This window comes from Perna viridis, chromosome 13 (assembly GCF_037379345.1).
Source record: "Perna viridis isolate PV_CMFRI_1.1 ecotype Kerala chromosome 13, ASM3737934v1, whole genome shotgun sequence".
In the NCBI taxonomy this organism is placed as follows: Eukaryota; Metazoa; Mollusca; class Bivalvia; order Mytilida; family Mytilidae; genus Perna; species Perna viridis.
In genome coordinates this window covers 20,586,632-20,613,556 of record NC_142457.1, presented here as the reverse complement: position 1 = coordinate 20,613,556, position 26,925 = coordinate 20,586,632, and the positions used below count along the sequence as shown (strand labels likewise).

Here is a 26,925-nt window from a genome sequence, read left to right as displayed (position 1 = left end):
AAAAGTCCCCTTTTCCTTAATGATTATGGCAAGTTTTTGGAAAACCCTACATTTGAAAAAATAGGATTTTCACCATATTAACCAAAAATTTCTTATTCTTGTGTAGGTTAAGGTTCACTGAGTAAGACAATGTAGTTTGTGTCAAGAAATTTAATTGTATAGTGCAAATAAGTCCTTAACAAACAAATTTTCTTAAGTTTCATAATTTCAAATGCAATGTCTTAGAAGATATTCTTGTATCTTCTTCTGATATGTGCTATTCTAACCTCTTTTAAGTAAAAATGTTACTTCTTTAGCTTAAAATAAATAAATTGGATAACCGAAGAAAGTTTTAACAGTGAAAATAAGTATTGCAATGCAGATAAAAAAGTCAAAGTTTTCCTTTCCTCTTCCGTCTACACCGGACTTTTTATTTTTTTTTTTTTATGTTTCGAGAAAAGCAGAGGATGCTTACCCTACCGGTGCACCAGGTCCATGCTCCAAGTTTTTAGTGGAGTCTGAGTTGCTCATTTGCTTTTGTTACTTTGTTAACCCGTAGCAAGAGATTCCGACTTTACTCAGAATTCCGAGCTTTAATTTTGGAATTCCGAATGTATTATTCGAAAATCTGTACTTAATTTCGGAAATAGTTTGGAAAGTGAGGACTTAAGCATTTTTTCACTCAGAAAGTGTTTGGAAAATATGGACTTGGAATTCTTTTCACTCGGAAAATGTTCGGAAAGTAGGGACTTGGAATTTTTTTCAATCGGAAAATATTCGGAAAGTAGGAACTTAGAAATTTTTTCACAAGGAAAACAATCGGAAAGTTGGACTTAAGAATCTTTTTTTCCAATTAAATTATAATAGAAAAGCTGGATTTAGAATGTTTCCTCTAAAATGGTTTAAACAAGACTCCATATATCAAATTGTACAGTATAATTTGTAAAGTTTATTGCAATAGAAACATAGCATGTAAAATGGTTTGAAAAAAATTCTACATTTATGCTCAAGGGTCTCAACTAATACAATTTCAAAGGTTCTCAATCATAGCACTATACTACAGTACATGTATCTGCATTTGTGTTTTAGATCACAGTATTAAGCTTAAAACACATGGAGTAGCATCCACATTATACAAGGACATTAATCTGGTTTCAATTCTTCTGACAAAACTGTAAATGACTCATCTGAAATCAAAAATTAGACTAGATATACAATGTACCCTTGTTTAAGTCCTGATTGCCCAGTGATACATGAATGATAATGTACATGTACATAGGTAGTATTATAAAAATCATTTTAAGTTTAATATATTGACTGATTACATACAGAAAGTTATGTTTCATCTTTTTTTCTACATGTGTATGACAGTGACATCACAAACTTATTAAATGCTAACTTATTGTATTTTGAAGTTATAAGGATGTAATGCTCTTTTAGTTTACACAACCTCAAAACCAGTTGTGTGCATCACATAATTGAGGATATTACTGCACAGACAGGCATTCCTGAATTACTACCATTTTATTTAAATTTGCACACTTTACCTTAAGGGTAATTAAAGAAATATTCAGTATTGTATACCCATCACAATCCAGAATTTACATGGGAAAATGCCAACATCTTTCTTTAGAATGCATGAAATATATACCACACATATGTACGTTACCACTTCCATAATTAGTTAACCTGTTTTGATAATGACCAGTATTATTTCAGTAATCTAATTAATTTAGCACACTGGACAATAACAGTCTGCAACTCACCATTGATTATCTTTGTTAGTCCAATTATACTCTTAAAACCTCAATGTTTACAAGTAAAAGAATCACCATTTCTGTATACTGCAACCCATACCCTTTAAAAGAATGAATGTATGAAGTTAAATTGTTGGTTTTCAGTATGTAATGAAGTACTGAGAAACTGCCATTCAGTATTTGATTGTCATGGATAATTTGTCAAGAAATTTACGTTACTTAAATTACAAATCACCAATTTAATATTTCAGAAGCCAAAATGCATTTGTCCATAATAATCAATTATTAGCGAGCGCCGCGAGCTCTACGGTTATTACATGTACTTTCTAAATTTCCCTTAAGGTTCCCCAATACACTAACGAAAAAAAAAGTCATGTACCGGAAGTAATAAAAAGTGACTGTCCTTACGGCGAAAATACATCACTTACTTCAATCAAACAAATTAGAAAATATGGGTTAAGATTACGATTCAGTAGAAATAAATTCATCTTTTCTGATAGTTTTCAAGTTTTTTTTCTAATTTGTTTTAATTTTTTAAAGAAGTGAATGTTATGTTTATAAAAACCTCTGGAAACACATGGATGTACGTACGTGTATTTCCACTGTTGTTGTTGTTGTTGTCAAGAACCTAATCCGCCTCGGAAAAAATATAATTCCGATTATATTATCAAAATCGCAGCATAGCTTTTCCAAGATAGGAAAGGTAATATTTTTCTGTTTGGAATTTGCAGCTGTCATCTGAACTTTGTTTATGTCAAATGTAAAATATTCCCACTATCCGTGGAGAACTGTAATATTTCCAGCATCTGCACAGATTGAAACTAAAATTGATGTTGCTAGAGATGCCCTGAAGGGATAAAAAATGTAAAGTATTGCAAAGTGCTGTACAGTTATTGACCATTTTGAGAGTGAGAGGAAAGGGGGGTATGGGGTTTGATTTTTTTGGGGGGTGGATGTTCAAGTTATTCATTTATTGAAAAACAATTCCCCATATATTCACAAGGCAGTTTTTTTTTAAATAGAAATATTGACTTTGCTCGCTGCTTAAATGTTAATAAAAATACTGAACTTGCGCGGCAAAAAAATTTCATTCGGGTCGACCCCCCCCCATTATTGTAATGTCCTTTAATATTTTTTTTACGAATCCCGCACAGACGGTACATATATGGTAAAGCTCATGGTGCTCGCTGGTTTAGGCAATGCCTACCGAATATTAGAATTTGAATTTGATTTTGTGAAAAACTTCATGAACTTGACGAAGTTCGGGCGTGCTATAAAGTAACCGTGTGTGGTTTTAATTTGTTGACACCTCCGTCAAAACTCCGCTTCGTGCATTATGGTAATATTGTATATTTCTCTTCTTGGTATATAACTTCGCTTCTTCTTCGACGGATACCTACCAAGATATCATTGTTTTGTCGTTGAACTTCGATTTCAAGCATTCCGCAGTTGATCGTATTTACATACGGGCATTTTCGAGATACGACGAAAATCGTAAATTTAAAATGAAACTGAATTTAAATAGTTTGAAAAGAGTATTTCTTTGAATGATTTAAAAAAAAAAACGTGATTTTAAGAAATTATTTCTCAAGTGAAGTATAAAATTAAATAAAAATATATCATTTTATTGTCGACGAAGTCCTTTATGTAGCTCGATTTTGATTGGCAGATATTTCGGTCCTACTTAAATACGACTGCATACGCCTGTCAGGTTAAAATACGCCTGTGGGAGAAAAGCATACGTCTGTAGCATTAATGTTGTGTTTTCTGTGGAAATAATATTATATTGGCTTGGTAAGATGTATTTTGTTCAAATAAATTATCTTTCAGCAAATTATTTGTTGGTGGGATGTAGAACTAGCCGATGTAAATAACGATCTGACAGGCGTTCGACATTCGTGATTGCGGATGTGTAATTGTGTATTGAAATAAAACATGTGGACATTTGGTTTACAAAGTTGACAAAAACAAGCCGCCATGATACATGTATAATGCACACACTTCGATCATTTGAACTAGGGAAAAAAGTCGAGAAATATATGATGATAAAAGTCGACATGTTTGTTTATAAAACAACATTCTGACCTTTGAAATGTCGACAAGACAAGTTTTAACCAATTATTCTGACTTATTTTGAAAAAAAACCAACTAGGAATCGGGTGTACCCTATGAGCTTCCATAACTAATCGTGTGTAATATGTGGTTATACCAGGAAGTAAAAAGATAACATTCCGTACTAAACCAACAGGGCGTTTTCCTCTCTGACGTTCAAATAAGTTAACTTCGTGCTAATTGGGAATACTGACCAGTAAAGAGTAAGATTTACTTTTCCATTCAACTTTTACTTCAGTTCATTGTACCATCTTCTTCTATTGTCCGTGCTTTATTATTTCATAATGGTTGATAGATATGTCAAGGGTCAAACTTTAAGACTAGTCTGTTTTTTTTTGTTTTTTTTTTGTTTGTTTGTTTGTTTGTTTTTTTTTAAATATCAAAACAGAATGAGGTCTGCCTCAATACAATGTACACAAATCCAAATATAACAAGTATTAATACATGTATATTCAAGTACCAATCCACGTAGAATTCAGACACTGCCAATGGTAGAGGTGATTCATGCTGTAGAATCAAAGTACTCATGTACTGAATCAATTTATATCAATCGTTTTAGCGTCTCAAATATTCGTCGTATTCCAAAAATATGGAATAAAAGGAAAGTACGGGAATCGAATTCAAACGTATCTTAACATAAGCTTATTATAAGCTTATTATTATAAATGGTTTATATTAAACTCATCGTTTTATTTTTCTTAAATTCACCATTCTGATTATGAAGGACATTTAAAAACGCACACACCAAAATACATTATAATGCATCATAGTAGCGTGCCAGTTTGCGTAATGTTCGGGTTCGATATATGTTTACATGGAACACTCCGATATAGCCCATAATTGAACTACAAACTACTAGTTGACCATTCCCAGGTTTTAAATTTTCAGGTCGACATTCAGTTTATCGACCACCAGGTCAAAACTGTCTGTTAAATAATTCAAATTTAAGGAGGTAGACATAGGGTAAAGGACATAACTTACAAATCATTATAACGTTTGTATTCAGCATTTGACATCAATCTCATGTAAGCATCAAGTAACTTGGACTGATTTCATTATGTTTCAAATGAAAGCGTTATATGCTTTGGTGAAATCGAATATGATGTAACCATATCACTGATTTCAAGAGGCGTTCCTTACCCCAGCTCTACCTCCTTAAGCCACAAATCATTGAAATAAATCATATCCTTAGAAACGTGTTACACTCAACTATCTTCATTTCTCAGTTGACAAGGTTCATAGCTCAAGTGCTACAAGTTGTTTCGTAGACACCTATGTGTCATGTGAAAGCTCTTAGTTTCTGGGCACCTAGTCCAGAGACACGTACATTAACATAAACGATAAAGTATTATAATACTATCACAGGGGCTTGGTCCTACTCCCAAATATGCAGTCCGAATAGTATATAACAAGAAAACGGGAATCCCAGATTTTGGGGTAACTCGCTTATACTCAACCACCCCCCACACCGAATAAAATCAAATATATTTATTACTTATTACTGCCCCGCAAACAACCTAATAAATAAACACAGGTATCACCACCAAACACTTCTTAATATATAGAGTCGGGCTGCATATTTGATAGTGGGAGCAAGCCCCTGTGATATAATTTCACCAATCATGGCCAAAATAGCAAATTAGAATGATTAATATTGCAAAAAGCAATAATACTAGACCAAAAATGGCACAATTCCCAAGAAGTGCATTATCGAAATTCATATGCCATCGTCTATGCAAAGTTTCATTTTTATTTGCCATCTCGTAGCTTCCGTTGTCATGAGGTGGTAACCGTAATAAAAATATATTTATGATACAGTGGATGATACGTCAGGATGGTTTTGGGGGTTATGGTACCTTTTTGTAACAAAAATGGTCAAACGATGAGCGGCAAATAAAAGCATAGCATCCCTTTCTTTATAATGTTTCTTGACTGGAACCACTGCCTCAAGGCCTGCATAAGACAGTTTTCCCAATTAGTACTCGGCATTCCTTTTATTATTCCTTTTCTATGATTGAAGACTATTTACAATCTCGCTGGGTTTTTCATTTCTAGTTAAACATCAAATGGTTTATTATGCGTTTAAAAATGAATAGGTAACTTGAATATATTCGTATGTAGTTCCCTTTTTACCTTTAAATGTGGCTATTGTTAACTTATTCATTATTCTTATGAAAGTTTAACTGAGCCACTTCACAACGTATATTATTTTCAAATAGTTTTTCCTTCCAACCCAAAACACAATTAATTGTTCTAACGAAGCGTCAGCGACCTATATACTTGTATGTAGAATGTAAGACCAGAACTATGAATGGCTAAAATATTCTGACGGAAGTAGACGATTGCACAAGTGCTCCGTCCATCATTGGCATAGCCTAAAATCCTATTAATTATAATGATTATTGGGACATGTTTCAGTTTCTATATTAAATTAATGGAGCTGGTTTGATTGGTTCTGTTATATTTCATTTCTTTCGATTTCGTCATTCGTTTCGTTTGATGTTTTATTGAGTTTGTTTCGGACTTTACAGGTACTTCTGATACTCTGTATTATGATTGAACCAGGAAGCTTAACACAAACTGCAACAAGTAGCTATCTTACCGTGACTCAATGTCACATTGTTTAGCAAACTATAACAAAATGTTTCCTATAGAAATTTATAGTTAATTAGTGACAAGAGGTGTCAAGTGGGGACAAGAAAGGTCAAGAATTCGAGAAATTAAAGCGACATTTTTTTTCATTTAAAGGCAAAATAAAGTAACATAGGACAAAAATGAGATAATTATTGAAAAAAATGAGTTAATTATTTTTAGGAAAATTTAGAAAAAAAACGGAAGTCAACTGATACAAATTTAAAATTAAAAAAATCTTTTCTCAATTTGACCAATGAACAGTTTGAATAAATTAGATATTACAATTCATAAAGAAACTATATCTATATATATATATTAGATTTGATTTAATGTATTTTCAAATTGATAAAAGTATGGAAACATGTTTTATGTGAAATAACAAACAGGAAATTATTTGGAAACAATATTCAATGGCATGATTAAAGGAAAAGGTGATTTTTTTTCTTTAATTGAAGAAAAACATAGCAAAATGCATTGTTATAAAAGAAATTAGTTCAAAATATATGATAAAATGGGTTATTATCTAGAGAGATATGAAAACTGCAAAAATAATACCAAGTTGAGCAATATGCCTTATTCTAAAAAATGAGAGAATTGAATCTTTATAACATATTTTGAAGTCAGTTTTCCTGTTACTTTATTGATTTATCTCTTTCTTTTTTATTATTTTTCTTTAATGAAAAAAATCTTCCTGATACTACTATCATTTTGGAAATATTTCAAACAACCTTTTTATCTTCAAATTTTTTCCTGAAAAATATTCTTTTCCTGGTTTTTAAAAACAATATTTTCCTTTTTTTTTTGCTTTATATCAAACACATAAATAAACAATTGTATGTCTCTTTTTAAATAAAAACAAAAATTTCTTTGCGCTATTCCTCTTGTTGTTTCTTGTCGCTTTTTGTCACTTCTTGTCGCCAATTAGTGAGACCCGCAGACTTACGTCATCATTGAACAAAAACTCCGCGTCTGTCTGAAAGGTGCAGGACCACCGCTAATTTAAATCCCTGACGGTGTTGCATGTCTGTAAGTCATACAAACATATTGTCCCTCAATAACTTTGTTGATTTTCAAACTTGATATATACGGTTGTGCCAAATTAAGACATGACAGTAATTCCTTTTGTGATTCGGTGCAGGAGATACATTTTTGTTTTGACCACCACCGATCCCGAAAGGGATGACACATGCAAGTACTTAAGTTTGAGATTCCAGAGAGGTTTAACCTTACTCCTACAACGTTAGATGTTGGAATTCCGTTCCCCCATACCCCAACTCTTAGGATGGCACCAAGTCAGAAAATAGCTTGCCAACTTCAGCATTGCTGGAGGTTTAACCTTTGTAATTGCAACTTTGGATTTTTTTAACGGAAAACAAGGGCTTAATATACATGTACGCACAGTCGTTTGAATATAAGTGACAAATAGCAAAAAAAGAGTCAAATATTGCTATTTGTCGCTACAATTCAAACGACTGATGAACATATCTGCTAAGTTAGGCCAAGAGGCTTAGTATTTAGACCACTGCGCTCCATGAGGGTTAACTCACTGTATGAATAGTAATCAAGGAAACCAAGGTTCTAGCAGAAATCAATAGAAAGTAATCCAGTGAGAAAGATAATACATAGAAAACTGACATAAAAAAGAACATGAAGTACATGTCACTAAAATAATACATACAAAGTAGGTTAAGTGTCCTCTGCTTTTCTAGAAACACCGACCGAGTTGCTCATAAAAAGGGTAGTTGAAAGTTGACAGGTTTATATAAACTTATTCTAAAGTCAATAAAAAAAAAAATGGTAATAAGCTGAATCCACCACTGTCAAAAGAAAAAAATATCCTCAGTGCCAAATCACAAAATAATAGTTCAAGCTACGTTTCGCAGCACAGCTGTATGTAACTGATTTTAACCTCTATGAAATGTCTAAACTCATTCAAAAGTCAATAAAAATACATTTTGTAACAAGCCTTATCCATTTTTGGATTCGACCATGGAGATTTTTTTTTGCTTTGACCACCACCGTCAAAACAAAAAAATAGAACCAATGCCAAATCCCAAAAAGTGATTATACTAAGCTATATATGTAATTGATTTTAAGAGAATTGTCTCCTGGACTAAAATTAAAATTCGTAGTTTTCTCTTTATATTGCAGAAAAATGGCATCATTCATCGACAAAAAAATTCAACTCGACTGTGAAGAACACAAGCAAAGATATCAATATTATTGTAGGTCTCATGACTCTGTTATTTGTCAAAAATGTCGACTGGAGTCCCATAAAAAGTGTAAAGACACTTTAGAAATAGAAGATGTCAGCCGTAAAGTAAAATCATCTGCAATTTTCGAGGATTTATGGACCAATATAAAAACAAATCATGAAGCTGTCTTGAATGCAATCATTGATAGGGAAAAAAATGTGAAAAAACTACAGAAAAAGAAGGAAAAACTATCAACAGAGGTGAAAAAGAAAACACAAAATCTTATTGATCAAATTAAGAAACTAGAAAACAAAACACTATCAGAGTTAGAGTCAGTTGTAAATGAAAATATAAATGAAACCAAAGCCACCACAAAAATCCTGGAATCAAATAAAAGAAAACTTGGTGAATTATTGGAACAGGAGGAACTCATTAAGAAACAGGCATCAAATTTCGAAACATTCATAGCAACAAAACAAATGGAGAGAGAAGTCCAAGAATCAGAAGAAATCTTACACAAATTATCTGAAAAAGGAGCCATGGATAATACAGACATAGAAATAAATGAAAACATCACAGCAGACGACACAATTTTTGGAATAAAAACTCTGTGTGACATTAAAGTATCAAAAGAAAAAAATACAACATCCATAGACATAAACAAACCAAACATGGGTCAGGCAGAGGTGAAGACAAGATTCCCCAGACAACTGACACTTAAACAACAGTTTACAGTAGATCAAGGTTTGTGTTTTGGTTGTTGTAGGCTGCCTAATGGACTCCTGGTGTTGACTGATTGTATCAATGGTGTAGTAAACATACTACACAGTAATGGTCAACACAAATCATCAGTCAGATTTAATGGAGGAGGAGCAGTATACGATGTAACAGTCATCAATGAGAACCATGTTGCTGTTTCTAATCCTGACCATGAAACAATCTCCATCATAGATGTAGACAGGAGTAAAATCATTAAAACACTTCAGATAAAGAGTGAAGTCATTGGAATTACACATAGTGATGGACATTTATACTTCTGTGTACCTCAGGTAGGAATCCGAAAAATTAATATAGATACAGAAAAAATAGACAAACTCCATGATGACCAGACTGTTAATGGTGACTCATATATAGACACAGATGGCAACAGAATATGTTATACCTGTCCTGTCAACAACCACACAGTTACTGTCTTAGATTCTGACCTCAGAGTTATCTTCACATTCAAGGATCACAATACAATGTCACTGCCTCTTGGATTATCAATGGATGAACAGCAGAATATTTTTGTGTGTGATAATGTCAATTTATTACTAATTTCAAGGGATGGAGATAAACATGAAGTTGTAGTCAGTAGAGATGATAAGTTGTATCGCCCGTGGTGTGTACATTATGATAAAGTGAACCATCATCTCACTGTTGTTGATGTGAAGAATGTGGTCAGGATATTTACTGTATATTGACTTTTGATGGAGAACCAACACTGAGATAAACAAATTATTGAGATTAATTCAATTTCAACTTCAAGGTAAGAAAACATGATATATTTTTTAAATGTATACTCGAATTCACCTCAGTCTGTTTGCAGTTTTTTAATTATCTTTTAAATTACTCATAAGTTCCTTTAAAAAAGTTGGCATTTAATTCATGTCGTTCTGTACTACAACTTTCATACAATTATTTCTCGTTCTTACCTCCGAGATCGAAATATTTCCATATTTATTTTTTATGAGAATTTTGCACTCAGCGTATTGTCTATCCGCCATCTTGTTTCTATGGATGTTTTGAAATGTTCCCTGTAATCTCACAATTGAAGAGCTGAAATACCATGATTTCCCGCCATATTTCTGGTTCCCTGCCAATTGAATACTATATGTGGTGAGTTTCATATTAGGTACCAGTTGTAACATTTTCATTCGGAACTTCGGTTTTTCTTTCATTAAATGTAAATAGCAGAAATATGACGGGAAATCATGGTATTTCAGCTATTCAATTGTGAGATAATATGGATGGCGGATAAACAATACCTTCAGTGCAAAATTCTCATAAAAAAAATATTTTTTTACATGTAGGGTTTGTTTTTCTAAAGTAATTTTAATAATATCAGACATTTCCACCTTTTTCTTAATTGTCAGACATAAATAAACATATATTTGTTCATATGATAATGAACTTGATAAAAAGAAAAGATACATGATTTAATTTTTGGACTTCATTATCAAAAATCGACACAATATTTGACAGAACTTTCTACTTTTATCTTGGCATAAGATTTACAAAAATATGATAATTATTAACTTATTAAAAAATGTTTCAAATAGTACAGAAATTTCATATTGAGTACAGTGTGAAATAAATTTAATTTATATTTTTTATCAATCAGAGTTGGTCTTCATCAAGATTGTCAAATACATGTATATGTATCTACATGTAGATATGTCATCATTGAAAATAAAGTTTGCCTTTTGTTGTATATATTTGCATTTTCATGTTTCTAAATAAATGAAATTTTCTCCTTTGAAAACTGAAAATAATTAAAATCAAAAATTTTAATACTAGTATTACTTTGTGTAAATATCTAACACCATACATGTACCACATCAAGATATGAATGTGGTAAAAGATAAGTACATGTACATGTATTTGTGATTTATTCATACCCAGTATTTACATGTAGGCCTTTAAAAATAAATTTCTTTAAAACAATAATTAAAAAAAGTAGTCATTTGTACATGTAGCATTTTTTTAGTCATGATTTGAATTAATTTCATAGAATTTTTTTGGCAATGTGATATCCTTATAAGTCTTCGTTGCTTCAACTAAAATGAACATATTTTTTTTAAAAGGTTGATTTATTTCATAACTTTTATTGTGTTTTTTTCTTGAAATATTAATTACATGTATATTATTGAAAGATACTACTAAGGACATTAAATTAACCACAACAGTGATTACATGTACTTGCAAATGCAATGATAAATAGAAATATCTTCAATTTATAGATTCACATTAGGTACATGTACAGCTACATGTATAAAATGTTGATTTTTAAGTCAGTTGTTGTAAATATATATGTACATGTATGTGTATTTGATTTTATATATTTAGCACTAACAGGGGTGGATGGAGAAATTATTAAAAAGGGGAAGGGTGCCAGGTTACTATTTGCTCATTAAGGTCCATAGATTGCAAAAATTAAAAATTATTCAAAGGGGGATTACACCCTGAACCCGCCACTGTAATTATGTTAACACCTATACCTGTATTTTATAATTGGTTCAAATCTAATGTATGATTCATGTGAGGAACAATGCCAGTTTGCATTTTTATGACTAATAAGATTATAACATGTACATGTACATGTAATTTGAATGGTGCATTTATTATGATTTAGTGTTTTTTTTTGTCTTGATGGACTAAAACAATATTAATTTATTAAACAAATTCAGATTTAAAGATAAATAAAATATGTTTAATCTGTAATGATTTAATTTATCAGAAATCTTCATAACAATATCAGAAATGTTTCTCTTTTTTTCTAAGAAACATGTTTTAATTTACTGACTTAATTATCTTTAATACATTTTTACTTTTTTATTTAATAAAAAATCTTTAAAAGAAATGATACTAAATTAGTTTATTTAGTAAAATTATTGATTTTTTGGAAATTATTTTATATTTCTTTATTAATAAGTCTTGGTCTTCATCAAGTTTTTTTTTTCAATACATGTACATGTATCTAGATGTGTCATCAGTGAAAATCTGTTCACTTCATTGTTTTTGTATATGTATATAGTTGTATTTATCATTTTCATGTTTCTATCTTTGATTTAGTTGTACTCAAATGATTTAAAAAATATGTATTTGTTATTTGTCATGAATATCATATATATATATATATATATTCTTTTAAAAGACTCTTTAAAACAATGAACATTTTAGGCACTGTAAACAAATAGTTATAACTTATTGTAGTTATAAATATTATGAATGCATGTACATGTATGCATCCTTTTAATGACTCTTAAAAAACAATACTTTCAAATATTAAAATGAAACTGTAAAAGAAGTAATATGTAAAAACACGTATTATACCCTATTTTTATTTTTATCCAGGATTTGAATTGTTATACAAGACATTTCACCTTCAACTTTGACAACTTGTGATATCCTTGCACATGTATATTCACATCAAATTTCATTTTTAAAAAAAATTAAATACATTTCTTCATGTACTGTACATTGATAAATCCTTCTGAAGTTACATGTATATTCATTTTTTTTTCTTGAAATTTGAAATATTTTTGACTTAAAGTAAATAAACTGGAAATCACATGTATTTTCACTAATTGTAAATGCATGGAGATTTCTTCAATACTTACCATGTGTACAGTACATCATCTATGTTTAAATGTAATTTTTATCAATATATAAATGTACATGGCATGAGTAGAATGCACATTTATTCATTTACAATATTTGTTTATTTTTTTTTATTTTGTTTGATTGTTTTTTTTTTTTTGTTTTTGTTTTTTGTATATATATGTTTCATTTTCATGTGTATGTACGTACAGAGTTGGATTGAGAAATTTAAAAAAGGGGGGTCCCCAAAGGGCACTCAGATCATTATTTGCTCATTGGATATTTTTAATGAAGATATATGTAACACAAATTTTTCATCACCCCATGAACCCCCTGGATACCCACTGTAAGTATGTTTACATCAATTATTCATAGTTCAATTCCACCAAACCAAAGTCTGACAATTGAATAGGAAATATCAAGTGACTTGTTAAAAAGGTCAGTTAGGATTTTCCCTGAGATGAATAAACCCAGTTTTTATTTTAAAACTAATGAGGCCTAGCTATATAGAATTACATGTACATGTACATTGAACGGTAGAATGATTTAAAATTTATCTTCTGAAACACTAAGAACAATATTCGTGTATCTACATGTAGATGGCCAAGGCATGGTGGAAGTTGGTGTTAAACACTTAGTGAATTTGGGTTTTCCGATAATGGGGGAATCCAACATATGTCATGATCAATATGGATATTAATGACAAACCTAATATTTAATGTCCATCAAAGAAGTGACACATTCCAATACATTCTGTGGAATATATATTCATCTTCAGGACGCTGTCAACATGGACTCGTTCAAGAGGCTTTGTCCATTCACAGAGTCTTTAATGATGTGCTCTGCCAATATGGATTATCGCATGAAAGGCAGACTATTTGGATTCTTTTTTTTAAGATGGAATTATTTTCTCTAGTGAGAACTTTCGTTTATGTAGAACTAAGCTATGAAAGGTTTTTCATGTATTATACATTGTATCTTGATTATTTGTTTGAACTTGCACTTCAGCATGTTGAAGAGTGAAGTTAATAACACTTATAAAATACATGTACATGTAGTGTTCATTTGTAATTATTCATTCAGTTGTAGATAATTCCAAATTTAAAAACATTATTGGTAATTGGCTAAATTGAAAAAATTGTTATGAGGCAAAACAAATATATGTCAATATTACTTTTTTTTTTTTATGTTAACACACCACAGTGCACTTGAAAAGCAAAGCATTTTGGTAAGGTGATTTATAATCTTAATGAAATGCACACAAAATGAACATTTCAAGGGCAGCTAAACAAAATGTCAAAAATCTATTGTTTCTTACATTCTCTTAAAAAATTATTCTAAAATTATTCTAAACAAATCTATTGATGTAGAGATCAAAGCATAATCTTTTCAAATAAAGAAAGTATTCTTGAGTAAATTTTTTTTTTTCATATTTATGGGCTATGGACATGCATTTTACCTGATTTAAAACTTATTTGATTATTTAGTTTCAATACAGATCCAGTCCAATAATATTAATTCTAAAGTACATTGTAATCCATTTTGCTTCCATGTCAATCCTGTCCATCATTCATCAGTAGTTAAATTTGGTTTCTGAGAACAAACGAGTTTGAATCATCAAGTTTTTTACATAGTGGGGACTTGCGTTGTTTGTTTTTTTTATTTTGTTTCGTTTTTTTTCTTTGATCTTTTTTGTATACTTAATTACAATATTTTATGCTATTTAATGCTATAGAAGTTAAAGTTCTAAAGTTACTATTGCAATAACTTAATAATACATGTATGTCAATTTTGATCATGTGTAAATTAAATATGCTTTCAATTCAAAATTACTGTGAAACATTATCAAGCCATTGCAGTCCTCCATAATTAGTCTGATTTTATTCAACTTTAGAAGAGAAGAGTTATTGTTCCTGAATTGTTTCAAGTATCCAGAATTTTACTTCTAATCCAAGCACATTTGAGATTTTTTGTGTAAATTGTCTTGTAATAGTATTCAGACTGCTGGTGTAAAAAAAAAATAAACCATATATTACGAAAATCTCTTTTTTGTTTGCCCTAAAGGGCTAGTTTTAATGTACTGGCCTGTCTCTGGCCATTTTCTGAAGATATTCCCATGATTAGGTTAATTTTGCACATTTCAAACACAATAGTATGACGCCATGTTATCTCTGCTTGGCTGTAACTCTAGTGTCCATGGAAGGGCTGTTGAAGTGTGGTCTTGTTGACGTTTTGTCAAGATGTGTCCAATTTATCTCTACCATCTGATGATGATATGTTTCACGTCTTCCTGATTGCATCTACTAAAGAGGTCATGCCTTCCAGAAGGTACCTACTAAGGACATCCATGTTGGAGGCCTTATTTAAGAGGGTTCCTTTCAATTTCACTAGTATTAATTAACATTTCTAAACAAGAAAAGTTTGAAACAGATAATTAACTGCGGTGGAATAATGGTATCACGCTGTCGTCAGTTCGTCATTTTCGTCTGCCGTCGAATAATAGTATCATGATGTCGTCAGTTTCTTTATTTTCGTCTGTGGTGGAATAATGGTATTATGCTACAGTCAGTTTCATCATTGTTGACTGCGATGAAATATTTGTATCTCAATTTCGTCAGTTTTGTCATTGTTTTCTGTGGTGGAATAATTGTATCGCGCTGTCATCAGTTCGTCATTGTGGTCAGCCATCTAGTAATGGTATCATGATATCGTAAGTTTTGTCACTGTTGTCTGCGGTGGACTAATGGTATGCTATCGTCAGTTTCGTCATTGTTGACTGCGGTGGACTAATGGTATCATGCTGTTGTCATTGTCGTCTGCAGTGGAATAATAGTATCATGCTGTCGTCAGTTTCGTCTTTGTTGTCTGCGGTGGACTAATGGTATGCTATCGTCAGTTTCGTCATTGTTGCCTGCGATGGACTAATGGTATCGTGCTATTGTCATTGTCGTCTGCAGTGGAATAATGGTATCATGCTATCGTCATTGTCGTCTGCGGTGAAATAATGATATCATGCTATAGTCAGTATCGTCATTGTTGTCTGAGGTGGAATAACCGGTATTACGCTGTCGTCAGTGGGGGAATAATGGTATCATGATGTCGTCAGTTTCATCATTGTTGTCTGTGGTGGAATAATGGTTTAAGCTATGGCCAGTTTCGTCATTGTTGTCTGATGGAATAATGGTACTACGCTCTCATCAGTGTCGTCAATGTCGTCAGCGGTGGAGTAATGGTATCATGCTTGTCATCAGTTCATCCTTGTCGTCTGTAGTGGAATAATGGTATCGTGCTGTCTTCAGTTTCGTCATTGTTTTCTGTAGTGGAATAGTGGTACCATGCTATAGTTAGTTTCGTTATGGTTGGCTTTGGTGAAATAATTGCAGCATGCTGTCGTCAGTTTCATTATTGTTGTCTCCGATGGTATAATTGTATCATGCTTTCGTTAATTCATCATTGTCGTCTGTCGTCGATTAATGGAATCATGATGTCTTCAGTTTCGTCATTGTCGTCTACAACAATTTCCTTTTCGATGTACTCTGTCATTTTCGGATTTTGTATTTACTGTACTGGTTTCTTATCTAAAGGTTTTATTTGGAATAATGGTTTAAGCTATAGTCAGTTTCGCCATTGTTGTCTGTGGTGGAATAATGGTACTACGCTTTCATCAGTGTCGTCATTGTCGTCTGCGGTTGAATTATGGTATCATCTTGTCGTCAGTTCGTCATTTTCGTCTGTAGTCGATTAATGGTATCATGCTGTCTTAGTTTCATCATTACTGTGGGCAGTGGAATAATGGTATCATGCTGTGGTTAGTTTCGTCATTGTTGCCTGCGGTTAAATAATGGTATCATGCTGTGGATAGTTTCGTCATTGTTGTCTGCGGTTGAATAATGGTATCATGCTATAGTCAGTTTCATCATTGTTGACTGCGGTGGAATAATGGTATCATGCTGTCGTCAGTTTTGTTATTGTTGTCTTTCATGTTAGTATACATTGAGTGTATCGATTTTTATGAAATTAAACCACTAAAGAAAGCATGGGATTGATTTTAGGGGTTTCAACTTGAACTGATTACGAATGAAGGATCAGAAACAAACATGTTCCTGTTTTGCAGACAATAGCTTGAGTAAAGATGAATGGATCTTATAAATGAACCTCAAGGTGACATACCTATCCTGGAAAGAAAGGCTTTGATTGTTTATTGAGCAATAAAAGGCCAAACAGGGACTTTGTGGTCAAGTTCTTTTCCTGTGTAATTGCTATTAAAATTGAGATCTGTATCAAGCTTGGAAAGCGTGTAAAATTTTGGCCCAACTGTTCATGATTAGACCTCTGCATTCTAATCAAGCATTGCCCTGCGAAGCATTTCTTTGGCTTGACATGAAAGTAAGACACAGACCATTTTCTTTTTGAAGGGGGCTCGGATTTAATGTTGAGTTTTTGCTCAGACACGAAAAGTATTTCTTTTTTTCAGCAGCAGCCGTAGTTAAAAATTGTATTTGAATATCTGTATTGTAAAGGGATGGTGGAAATATTAAACAGTATTAATATTTTTTTTTCAATCAATGACTGAGCAAAATACTTTTGGCTAAAAATTTGGAGTAATCTTATTTTTTTCGTAACAAACCAAGTCTCCCCCTCAATACAAAAATGTTTTGTGCCTAACAATTGGTACAAGGAACAGATTAAAGGGAAATCTATTAGACTAAGAAGACAAAATTATCAAAATTTAAAGAAAGGTGGAGTTCTAACCCTTATACCCCACATGGACCTATAGCACGTGAGCTGAGATAACCCCCTTGCATCCCCCACTATTCAACCAACCTATGATTTTCAGGTACCCTTATACCTCCCATTTCCGAATCTTTTTGACGCCAGGAAATAAACTGAAGCATTTTTTTTTATATTTTTTAGCTACTTTTTATACCTCATTCAGATAAAAATTTTATTCTACGCACTTCTTCTTTCTTCGTTTTATGCTGCATTGGTGATAAACAATAATCACCTGTCATAATGAAGCGTGATTCTGCTATAAACACATAGACAAGTCAAATGCAGTAACATAATAGAACACACCACATCATTTATCTGCTAGTCGTCTTTGACCCACCGATATCAAGATCTCGGGTTGAAAAAGAAGGGCAATTAACAAGGCCATGTTTTAATATTTGTAAATTTTCATTGTAAAGTAATAGGAAAATATTGATTCATAATTTTCTGTCAATGCTTGAGAAAAAAGAAGAGAAAATATGGCTAAAATTTGGAAAATTACTTTTCTCCAAATTATCCGACCCCATCCCCTTTTCCTATAGTATTAAAAAAAGATTCAGTGCCTAACCTGGATACAGTGTTGGACTTAAATTTTAAAGAAGTCTTCAAATACTATCATTTTTAATATAAAAAGCGAATTTGAAAGAAGCTAAAAAATAGTCTAAGGGAGGTAATTCAAGGAAGTTTCACTTAACATCAAATCAAAGTACTCATGTACTACATCAATTTATATCGATCGTTTGAATTTTTACGCCTCAGACAATCGTAAAATTTCAAAAACACGGTATAAAAGAAAAGTTTGAGGAACGAATTCAAACGTTTCTTAACACTGACAAACTTATTATTCTAAATGGTGATTATCATATTGATATCTTTGATTTATTTTTAAATTAATCATTCTGATTAGGAAGGGCATTTAAAAAAACGCACACACCAAAATTCACGATGCATCGTCGCAGTGCACTTGTTTGCGTCATATTCGGGTTTGATGCCGGTTTACATAAAACACCTTGATAAATGAACACAAACTCTTTGAAATATTGCATATTGTAATTGAACTACAAGATGTAATACCACCATTTCATGTCTCCATTACTTTCTATATTAAATTCAGCTATTCATAAGGCTCATAGTAAATTTTACATGAGTACAGATGGTGCTGCAGGGGTTTCATTATGATGGGCACCCTTTATTTTAACTCTTATAAAAATATCAACATACCTTTGAGTTGCTCAGAAAAGTAGACATAAGAGGATGAAAAACTATGACGCGTTGAACAAATCTGTCTTCACCACGCAGATCATTCATCATTGAAATAAACATGTCCTAATATTCATGTCCCTCTCAACTAGCTACATTTCTCAGTTGTTACGCTTTATAGCCCTAGTGCTACAAGTTATCGCATAGACACCTATGTGTCATGTAAAAGCGCTTAGTTTCTCGGCACCTAGTTCCAGAGACACATGCATTAGATTGATTATTTATGAAGCAATATCACCCCCCCCCCCCACACACACACACTGACATAAATTCCGGAAAATGCATTTCGAAATTCCTATGCCATCGTCTAAGCAAAGTTTTATTTTTATTTATCATATCCGGGCTTCTGGTGTCACGAGCCGGTAACCGTAATAAAAATACCCAATACAATGGGTGAAACATCAGGATGGTTTTGGGGGGTTATACGACCCTTTTGTCAAAAGACTGGCAAAATGAGCGGCCCATAATAGCCTGGAACAGAACGTGTATTCCCTGCCTGGAACCTCTTTCTTTATACAAGTTTCTTGTTCGGAACCACTGCCACATTTTTTTGTAAATACTTAGTGTGTGGATCCGCCAGGGCCTGCATGAAATCTATAAAAACAGCTCTTCCAATTGTTACTCAGCATACCTCTTTATATTTCATTTCTATGAACGATGCCTATTTATGATCTCGCATGGTTTTCATTTCTAGTTGAAGTTCAAAAGGTTTATTATGCGTCTACAAGGATTTATATATTTAACACCTTGGCGTCTTTAACTAAAAATAAATCATTTATAGGCAATTTGAATATATCGACAGTGGACGATTGGTTTATTCGGGTAAACGCAAAGAAATAAACAGGTACTGATAAGAGGTTAGATGTCAACTACTTTTAATTGAATCATTGTCAATTCAAACCAAATTAATCAGCATATTTAGTTACTAGAAAAAAAGGGCTAGGCTTGACATATAAAAAAGAGGGTTAGGCTGGTCCAAAAAAAGAGGGTTAGGCTGGTCTTAAAAAGGGAGGGTAAGGCTGGTGTTAAAAAAAGGAGGGTTAGGCTGGTCCTGAAATAAAAAGATTAGGCTGGTCTAAATAAAGAGCGTAAGACTAGTCTAAAAAGGGTTTGGCTGGTCTTAAAAAAGAGGGTCTAAATATATTTTAGAATACTCAAGAGGTCAATCTGGTCTTACGTTTGTCTGTAGAAAGGGTGAGTCGAAATCCATTCTGGAAGATTGAAGAGAAGAAATTCTATGGTAGGTCTTAAGTTGCTGAATATACCGATGATGATAAATTGCCATAATCTCAAACAGCCTCATGCACATAGTACTGGAAGATGATATATACACAGTCAAGATGAACATGGAACAATTGAGATGAAAGCAGACTTTGATTCCATGTGACAAATTCTTCAACGCCACTAAAGATACAAATGTCCTGAAAAAGAAGAATAAGAATAAGAACGCTGTACTTCCATGCATAAAATCTGTAACAAGTGAACGAATGACCTTAATATCTAATACTAAACACTGTGATCAGTGAACTAATGACCTTAATATTTAACATAGAACACTAATAAATTACGTTGAAATTTTGAGTTTTACATCTAAAACAGAACACTTAAACCTGTCTTAACTGAACCTGAATAACCTGAATACCTGTCTATAACAGACACTGTTTAATATAAAGAACCTTAGTGAGTGCGCTAATATACCCCACACATCCACAAATATGACTCTCAAATTATAGAGTAATAAAGGGAACTAAGGTTATAGTGGTAATCAAAAGAATGTAATTCAGGGACAAAGACCAGTCATGGAAAACAGATATACACAACAAAGAACATAAAGTAACTTAAATCATACACACAAAGTAACAAAAGCAAATGAGCAACTCAGACTCCACTAAAAACTGGGAGCATGGACCAGGTGCACCGGTAGTGTAAGTGTACTCTGCTTTTCTAGAAACATCCGCTGAGTTGCTCATAAAAAGTCAAGTCCGGGGTAGACAAACGAGGAAAGGAACACTATAACCCTTTGAATAAATCAGTTTTCATGGAGCAGATGGATACACCATAACGATCCACAAGTTCATGATGACGACCATAAAAGTATTTGAAAAGAAAAGAACGTTCAGGGGCCTAAGTTCATAGAAAAAATCTCAACATAACATGAACTTGATCTGTAATTTATCATGATACATTGTAAACATACATACCAAACATCAGCTCTATATTTGAGAGTTTTGAGAAAACAAGTCCTGAAAACTGTTGATTTAAAAGAAATTGCTAATTCTAAGGCCTGTAATTTTGGTGAAAGTCAGCGGAGCAGAACAAAATCTACAGATACTCATCATGGTAGACTTACATACCAAATCCAGCTCAATATCTGTAAGCATTTAGAAAAAAAGTCCCTAAGACTTTTATTTTTGAAAATTTGCTCAGTCCAAGGCAAGTAATTTTGGTAAAAATCAGCAAAACAAAACGTAAACATGATCTATTTATCATGATGGTAGTCTAACATACAAAAAATCAGCTTAATATCTGCAAGTGTTTAGAAAAAAAGTCTGGAAGACTGACAGGTAAAAATATCATACCCTTCACAACTTCGTTGCATGGGGTATCAATATCATCATATCTGGTTAACTGTACCAAACAACTGTCTATAGGTAACTAATTTTGAAATCTAAATTCTGTTTATACACTAAACTAATTAACAAGAGGTATAAACACTACCTCCAAACTCAACGTAACACAGACAGACAGACTAGCATGAGATGCACATGACTACTTAACAAGATGTATTAAAACTACATTCAAACCTAACGTGTAACAGACAGACAGACAGACAGCCATGAGATCACTGTACACACTTGACTAATTAATTAAATGTATACAAAAACAACCTACAAACAATAAGTGTGACAGACAGACACAGGGCTCAAGCTACCTAAGAAAAACAGGGAGAAGTGGGGATGAACAGGGAGAAGTGAATGTGTACGCGCATCTTTTACTAATGCTTTTTAGAATTACACGTGTTATATGTTACTTACATGCACACAATATTTGCAAGCATTTTCTTATATTCATTTTCTTTTATTGAAATAAATTCCTTTTAAAGCTACATATGTAAGTAACTAAATATTTTGGACAAAATGAAATCAGCCTGAATGATCGACTGTTTCGTATTCATCAAATTGAATTTCTTATCTATACCTCTACTCCTTACCTCTAATCTATACCTCTACCCCTTACCAAATTTATTACAGCAAAATTAATAATGATTGAGCAAAGCAAAGCTTCTTGCATTGCAGTACTGTCCTATTTTTTTGGGTCTTTTTTAGCAGCTCTGGAATAGAAAATTTCAGGCAGTGACATTCTGTTGGAATTTTCATTTTGTTGTTTTTTTCATGATCCCACTTAACCCTTAATGATTACTTGTTCAAAATATCCAGTCTCTTTATGTAAGTTGATCAAGAGTATTAATAACCATGTAAAAAAATATTCTTTACGAAACGCTTCGGGTCTGTTTCTACCGAATTATCAATTGAGATGAATTTAACTTTAGTCCAAAAGAACCCGCATGACAAATTTGCATGTATTATAACGAAATGTGAATGATAAAACATGAATTATCATAGGCTGAAACAAAGAATGGTCATTCTGTATCCTGTCTTAAACGTTTGAAACATTTGTTTGTTTGTTTGTTTGGGGTTTAACGTCCGAGCAGCAATATTTCAGCAATATTCTGACGATGAACATGAAATTGATGATAAAATAAACATGAAATGATGATGAAATGAAAAAGGGATGGGACACAAGGACAATGGGGTCGACAAATTTTGATTGCCACTGGAAATAGGGAGAGATGGGTAGGGTCGGGTAATTTAGCCTCCTGTGGCGGAGTCCTATGGTTCCTACTCCGGGAGATTACCATAGTAGGGTTCTTTAATGTGCAAGGAATGTGGCATCTTTCCCAACACGGTGCACCACTATGGTTTGCGGTCAGTTTTTTCTGTATTATAGCCTTACAACCCCAGCATGTAACACGCCAGGGGTACCCCATTCCACCACCTGGGACACACATCCCAGTTGCTCTGTGGGCAGAGCGCTCTAGCCCCCGGCTAGGATTCTGAGCACTATTTAGTCGCCTTTTACGACAAGCTTAGCGCTGCTGCAGGCCTATTCCTTTAACACCCGGACCTGCAACGTTTGAAACAAAACGCTGATTAAAATATTTGCTTGTAACTGAAAATTCGATAGATTTCAAATTTGTTTTACAATTTTTTTTGTCTCGAACGGGCGCCATTTTTGTTTGAATTGTTATCTGAAGGGTACTGTCTAAAATGTGTAACAAGTGTAACCCGTACCTGTACCAACTTTTCCCCGTACCCAAATGATGTTTTGCTAAAGTATTCATTCTTACGGTATGTTAAGGACTGAAAATTGCATGAAATGTGGAAAAGTCCGTTTCAATTCATTTCTAATCAAGAAAATGATGAATATTTTTTCTAATATTTCTTGTTTAAACGGTTTTCTGAAGTCAAAAGGTCTAAAATGTGTACGGTTTTCTAAAATCATTAAGAGTTTAAAACTTTACTTTGAAACTTTGGATAAAGTTTTGAAAGATTTGGTATTGTTTAAAAAAAAGTGATTGAGGTTGAATTCTGTAGCGTATCTAGCGTCAATCCCCATACCAGCAATGAATGGATACAATCTTATCTAGAATGAAAAACAGTCTGGTGCGATTTATTTTAACACCAATGAAAATTTTGATAATATCATGATGTTCGAATGTAAAATATGCATTAAAATTGTACAGATAACAAAAATACCGGACTCTGATTTTGGGAATGGGAATTTCCGGTTACCCATTTTAGATCTCTTGAAAAGAGAAAATCGAATAAAAATCTTTTTTTTTTCCGACAAACATTTAAATAAATATTAAATCAGCCTAACCAGCATATTATTTTGTAAATACGTACCAACTTTTAGTTGGAAATATCATGTAATAATGAAGAAATTGACAAAATAGTATTTGGGTACGGGGAAAAGTTGGTACGGGTACGGGTTACACATTTTAGATCATACCCATCGAAAAAGAGATAACTCTGGTCAGAATACAACTAAAAGACAAAGTTGATGTCTGAAAATAAGAGGGCGACTCTATTTTGCTTTTTTTGTCGTCTGAGGCGAAATGAGCGACTCCAGGGCGACTATTTTGCCTGAATCACCCAGTAGCATGAGCCCTGAGACAGACTGACATGATACCACTATTTACATTCAACTATAAACCTAAGGCATCAACATACCACCAAACCTAACATGTAACAGACATACAACCAAACTGACATGAAATCACTGACTGACAGACACGAGACCACTATACATACTTGACAAATTAACAAGAGCCATAGAGCTATAATAATATAAAGTGTGACAGAAAGACAGACAGACAGACAAGAAATCACTATACATACTTGACAAATTAACAAGAACCATAGAGGTATAATAACCTAACGTGTGACAGACAGACAGACACGAGATCACTATGCATACTTGACAAAATAACAAGAGCCATAGAGGTATAATAACCTAAGGTAAAACAGACAGACAGACAGACAGACACGAGACCACTATATGCACTTGACAAATTAACAAGAGTCATAGCGGTATAATAACCTAAGATACAACAGACAGACAGACATGAGATCACTATATATACTTGACAAATTAACAATGCAACAGAGGTATAGTAACCTAACGTGCGACACAGACAGACAGACACAAGATCACTAAACATACTTGACAAATTAGCAAGAGCCATAGAGGTATAATATCCTAACGTGCAACAGACAGACAGACAGACACGAGATCACTATACATACTTGACAAATTAACAAGAGCCATAGAGCTATAATAATATAAAGTGTGACAGACGGACAGACAGACAGACAAGATATCACTATACATACTTGACAAATTAACAAGAACCATAGAGGTATAATAACCTAACGTGCGACAGACAGACAGACAGACACGAGATCACTATGCATACTTGACAAAATAACAAGAGCCATAGAGGTATAATAACCTAAGATACAACAGACAGACAGACAGACAGACATAAGATCACTATACACACTTGACACATTAACAAGAGCTATAGAGGTATGAAAACTAAATGGACCTCCAAAAATAACAGATCTCTCTGAAAATTTCTGCACATGCAAAATTTATCATGCTGAACTACACCAACAAATTTGACCTAAACCTGATTGACATCAGAATCTTGGTCTCAAAGGAAAAGATTAAAAAAAAGAGTAACAGATAGCAGAGGAGGAAGACGAATGATGACAAACGCCATGTGATGACATAAGCTCACATGATCAACGTAAGCTAAAAATATGTCCTTTTCAGGCAAATATCATACCAAATTTTGTTTGGAAACCATACAACAAAAAGATTTCAAGAAGTGAGCAGATGGTAATACCCACCACAACAATGGCATAACTGATCTGACAGGAAGCTGCAATGTTCGAAATGCTGACCGGTTCAAGAAAAGTCATTTCCATGGTGAAAAGGTACTAGTTTTGTAAGTTCATCAGATGAAGACATAATACCATCACTCTGCTGAAAATAGACAATTTTGAAAAGATAATATTGCTCAAGTTCTCAAGATGATACTTAGTGGAGACACATATAACAGTAAAATAAATGTACCACAAGACACATTATACAGGTGTCCATTGTTCCTATCCAAGTGAGAGACTGCTGAAAACTTTTCACCATAGCAAAAACATGGAAGACAGGCTCCATTCTGCATTACAAAAGAACAACAAAAGACCTGGCACGACAACCACAGTAAGACATGAGGTGCTGCAAATAAATGATTCAGAATCTACAAAGTGATCAAGAGGGAGTTCACTTACAACAGGAGATGTGATAGGAACAGTTATATGAAGCAGCAAGAAACATCTAGTTTACAAAGATCATCACAAAAAGAGACCAGACTTCCTATATAGGGACAACTAAATCCTGTACCTGTGTTGCAAATATAGATCTACTGAAGTGGACAGAAAGTATACTCACAATAGAAGGTATGAGAGGAACAGTAATATCAGGCAGCAAGAAACATCTGGTACACACAGATCACCACAAAAAGAGACCGGACTACATATTAGGGGACAACTAGATCCTGTACCAACTCTGCTAATGTAAATGTTTGATGAAAAAAATAAAAAAATGACATATATATATATAAAGTTAACAAATAAATGAACACTTTTGCAAAATGTTTATAAATAAAGGAGGTAGACCTAGGGTAAGGGACATCTCATGAAATCAGTGATATGTTGGTATTATATTCAATTTCACCAAAGCCTCTCAAGCCTTTGTTTGAAGCAGAATAAAATGAATCCAAGTTAATTAGATGCTTACATAAGATTGATGTAAAATGCTGAATACAAACGTTCCAAAGATTTTTAAGAGGTGTCCCTTACTCTAGGTCTACCTCCTTAAACCAAAGTACTTCTACAATTTGTAAATCATTACCTGGCATCTTCCTTTCTGCTCTTTTTATAGAGTACAAATTTGTAAGGTAAAACATGTTCATCCTGGGGGGTTAAGTTTCAAGTGTGAAAAGTCCAGGACTTTTTTTGCATACGCAATGAAGGGTCAACCTATAAAGAAAATCAATACCAGCCATTGAAAAGTATCATAGATTCATGACCTAAATAAATGGTATATCAATGATCCTGCCTCGGAAATTGAAGGTATAAAACTAGTGCTTATTTGAACACTGCCTCCCAATGCATATACAATCCTACGTATACATGTACTAACTACCTTGGACAAATGTCTTTTAAAACATG

The 26,925-nt window shown here is 33.0% G+C and overlaps 1 protein-coding gene and 2 long non-coding RNA genes across 5 annotated transcripts in view; 1 reads left to right on the top strand and 2 right to left on the bottom strand.

Moving 5' to 3' along the window:
* Nucleotides 1-915: 915 nt before the first annotated feature.
* Nucleotides 916-3,395, bottom strand: LOC148599896 (uncharacterized). The gene is made up of 3 exons (XR_015917575.1): nucleotides 3,137-3,395; nucleotides 1,746-1,837; nucleotides 916-1,166 (listed from the first exon to the last, which is right to left on the bottom strand). It is a non-coding gene; the product is annotated as an uncharacterized LOC148599896 (long non-coding RNA).
* A 346-nt stretch (nucleotides 3,396-3,741) lies between these two features.
* LOC148599895 (uncharacterized) lies at nucleotides 3,742-15,080 on the top strand. 2 transcript variants are annotated; one of them, XM_088556977.1, is made up of 2 exons: nucleotides 3,742-4,051; nucleotides 8,634-15,080. In XM_088556977.1, the coding sequence occupies exon 2, from the start codon at nucleotides 8,638-8,640 to the stop codon at nucleotides 10,138-10,140; it is 1,503 nt and encodes a 500-aa protein (XP_088413103.1). In that variant the 5' UTR covers nucleotides 3,742-4,051; nucleotides 8,634-8,637; the 3' UTR covers nucleotides 10,141-15,080. The 2 variants fall into 2 exon arrangements, with proteins under 2 accessions (XP_088413103.1, XP_088413104.1); XM_088556978.1 differs by lacking the exon at nucleotides 3,742-4,051 and adding an exon at nucleotides 7,246-7,508.
* Nucleotides 15,081-19,155: 4,075 nt separating this feature from the next.
* Nucleotides 19,156-26,925, bottom strand: part of LOC148599894 (uncharacterized) — a 34,969-nt gene continuing 27,199 nt past the window's right edge. For both annotated transcript variants that reach the window (XR_015917577.1, XR_015917576.1), the window contains 3 exons: nucleotides 26,606-26,733; nucleotides 25,549-25,684; nucleotides 19,156-20,490 (listed from right to left, as the gene is read on the bottom strand). This is a non-coding gene — a long non-coding RNA (uncharacterized LOC148599894). The remainder of the gene's footprint in view (nucleotides 20,491-25,548; nucleotides 25,685-26,605; nucleotides 26,734-26,925) is intronic.

Coding starts and splice junctions, on each gene's coding strand:
- LOC148599895 (XM_088556977.1), top strand. CDS start 8,638: ATGGCATCATTCATCGACAAAAAAATTCAACTCGACTGTGAAGAACAC.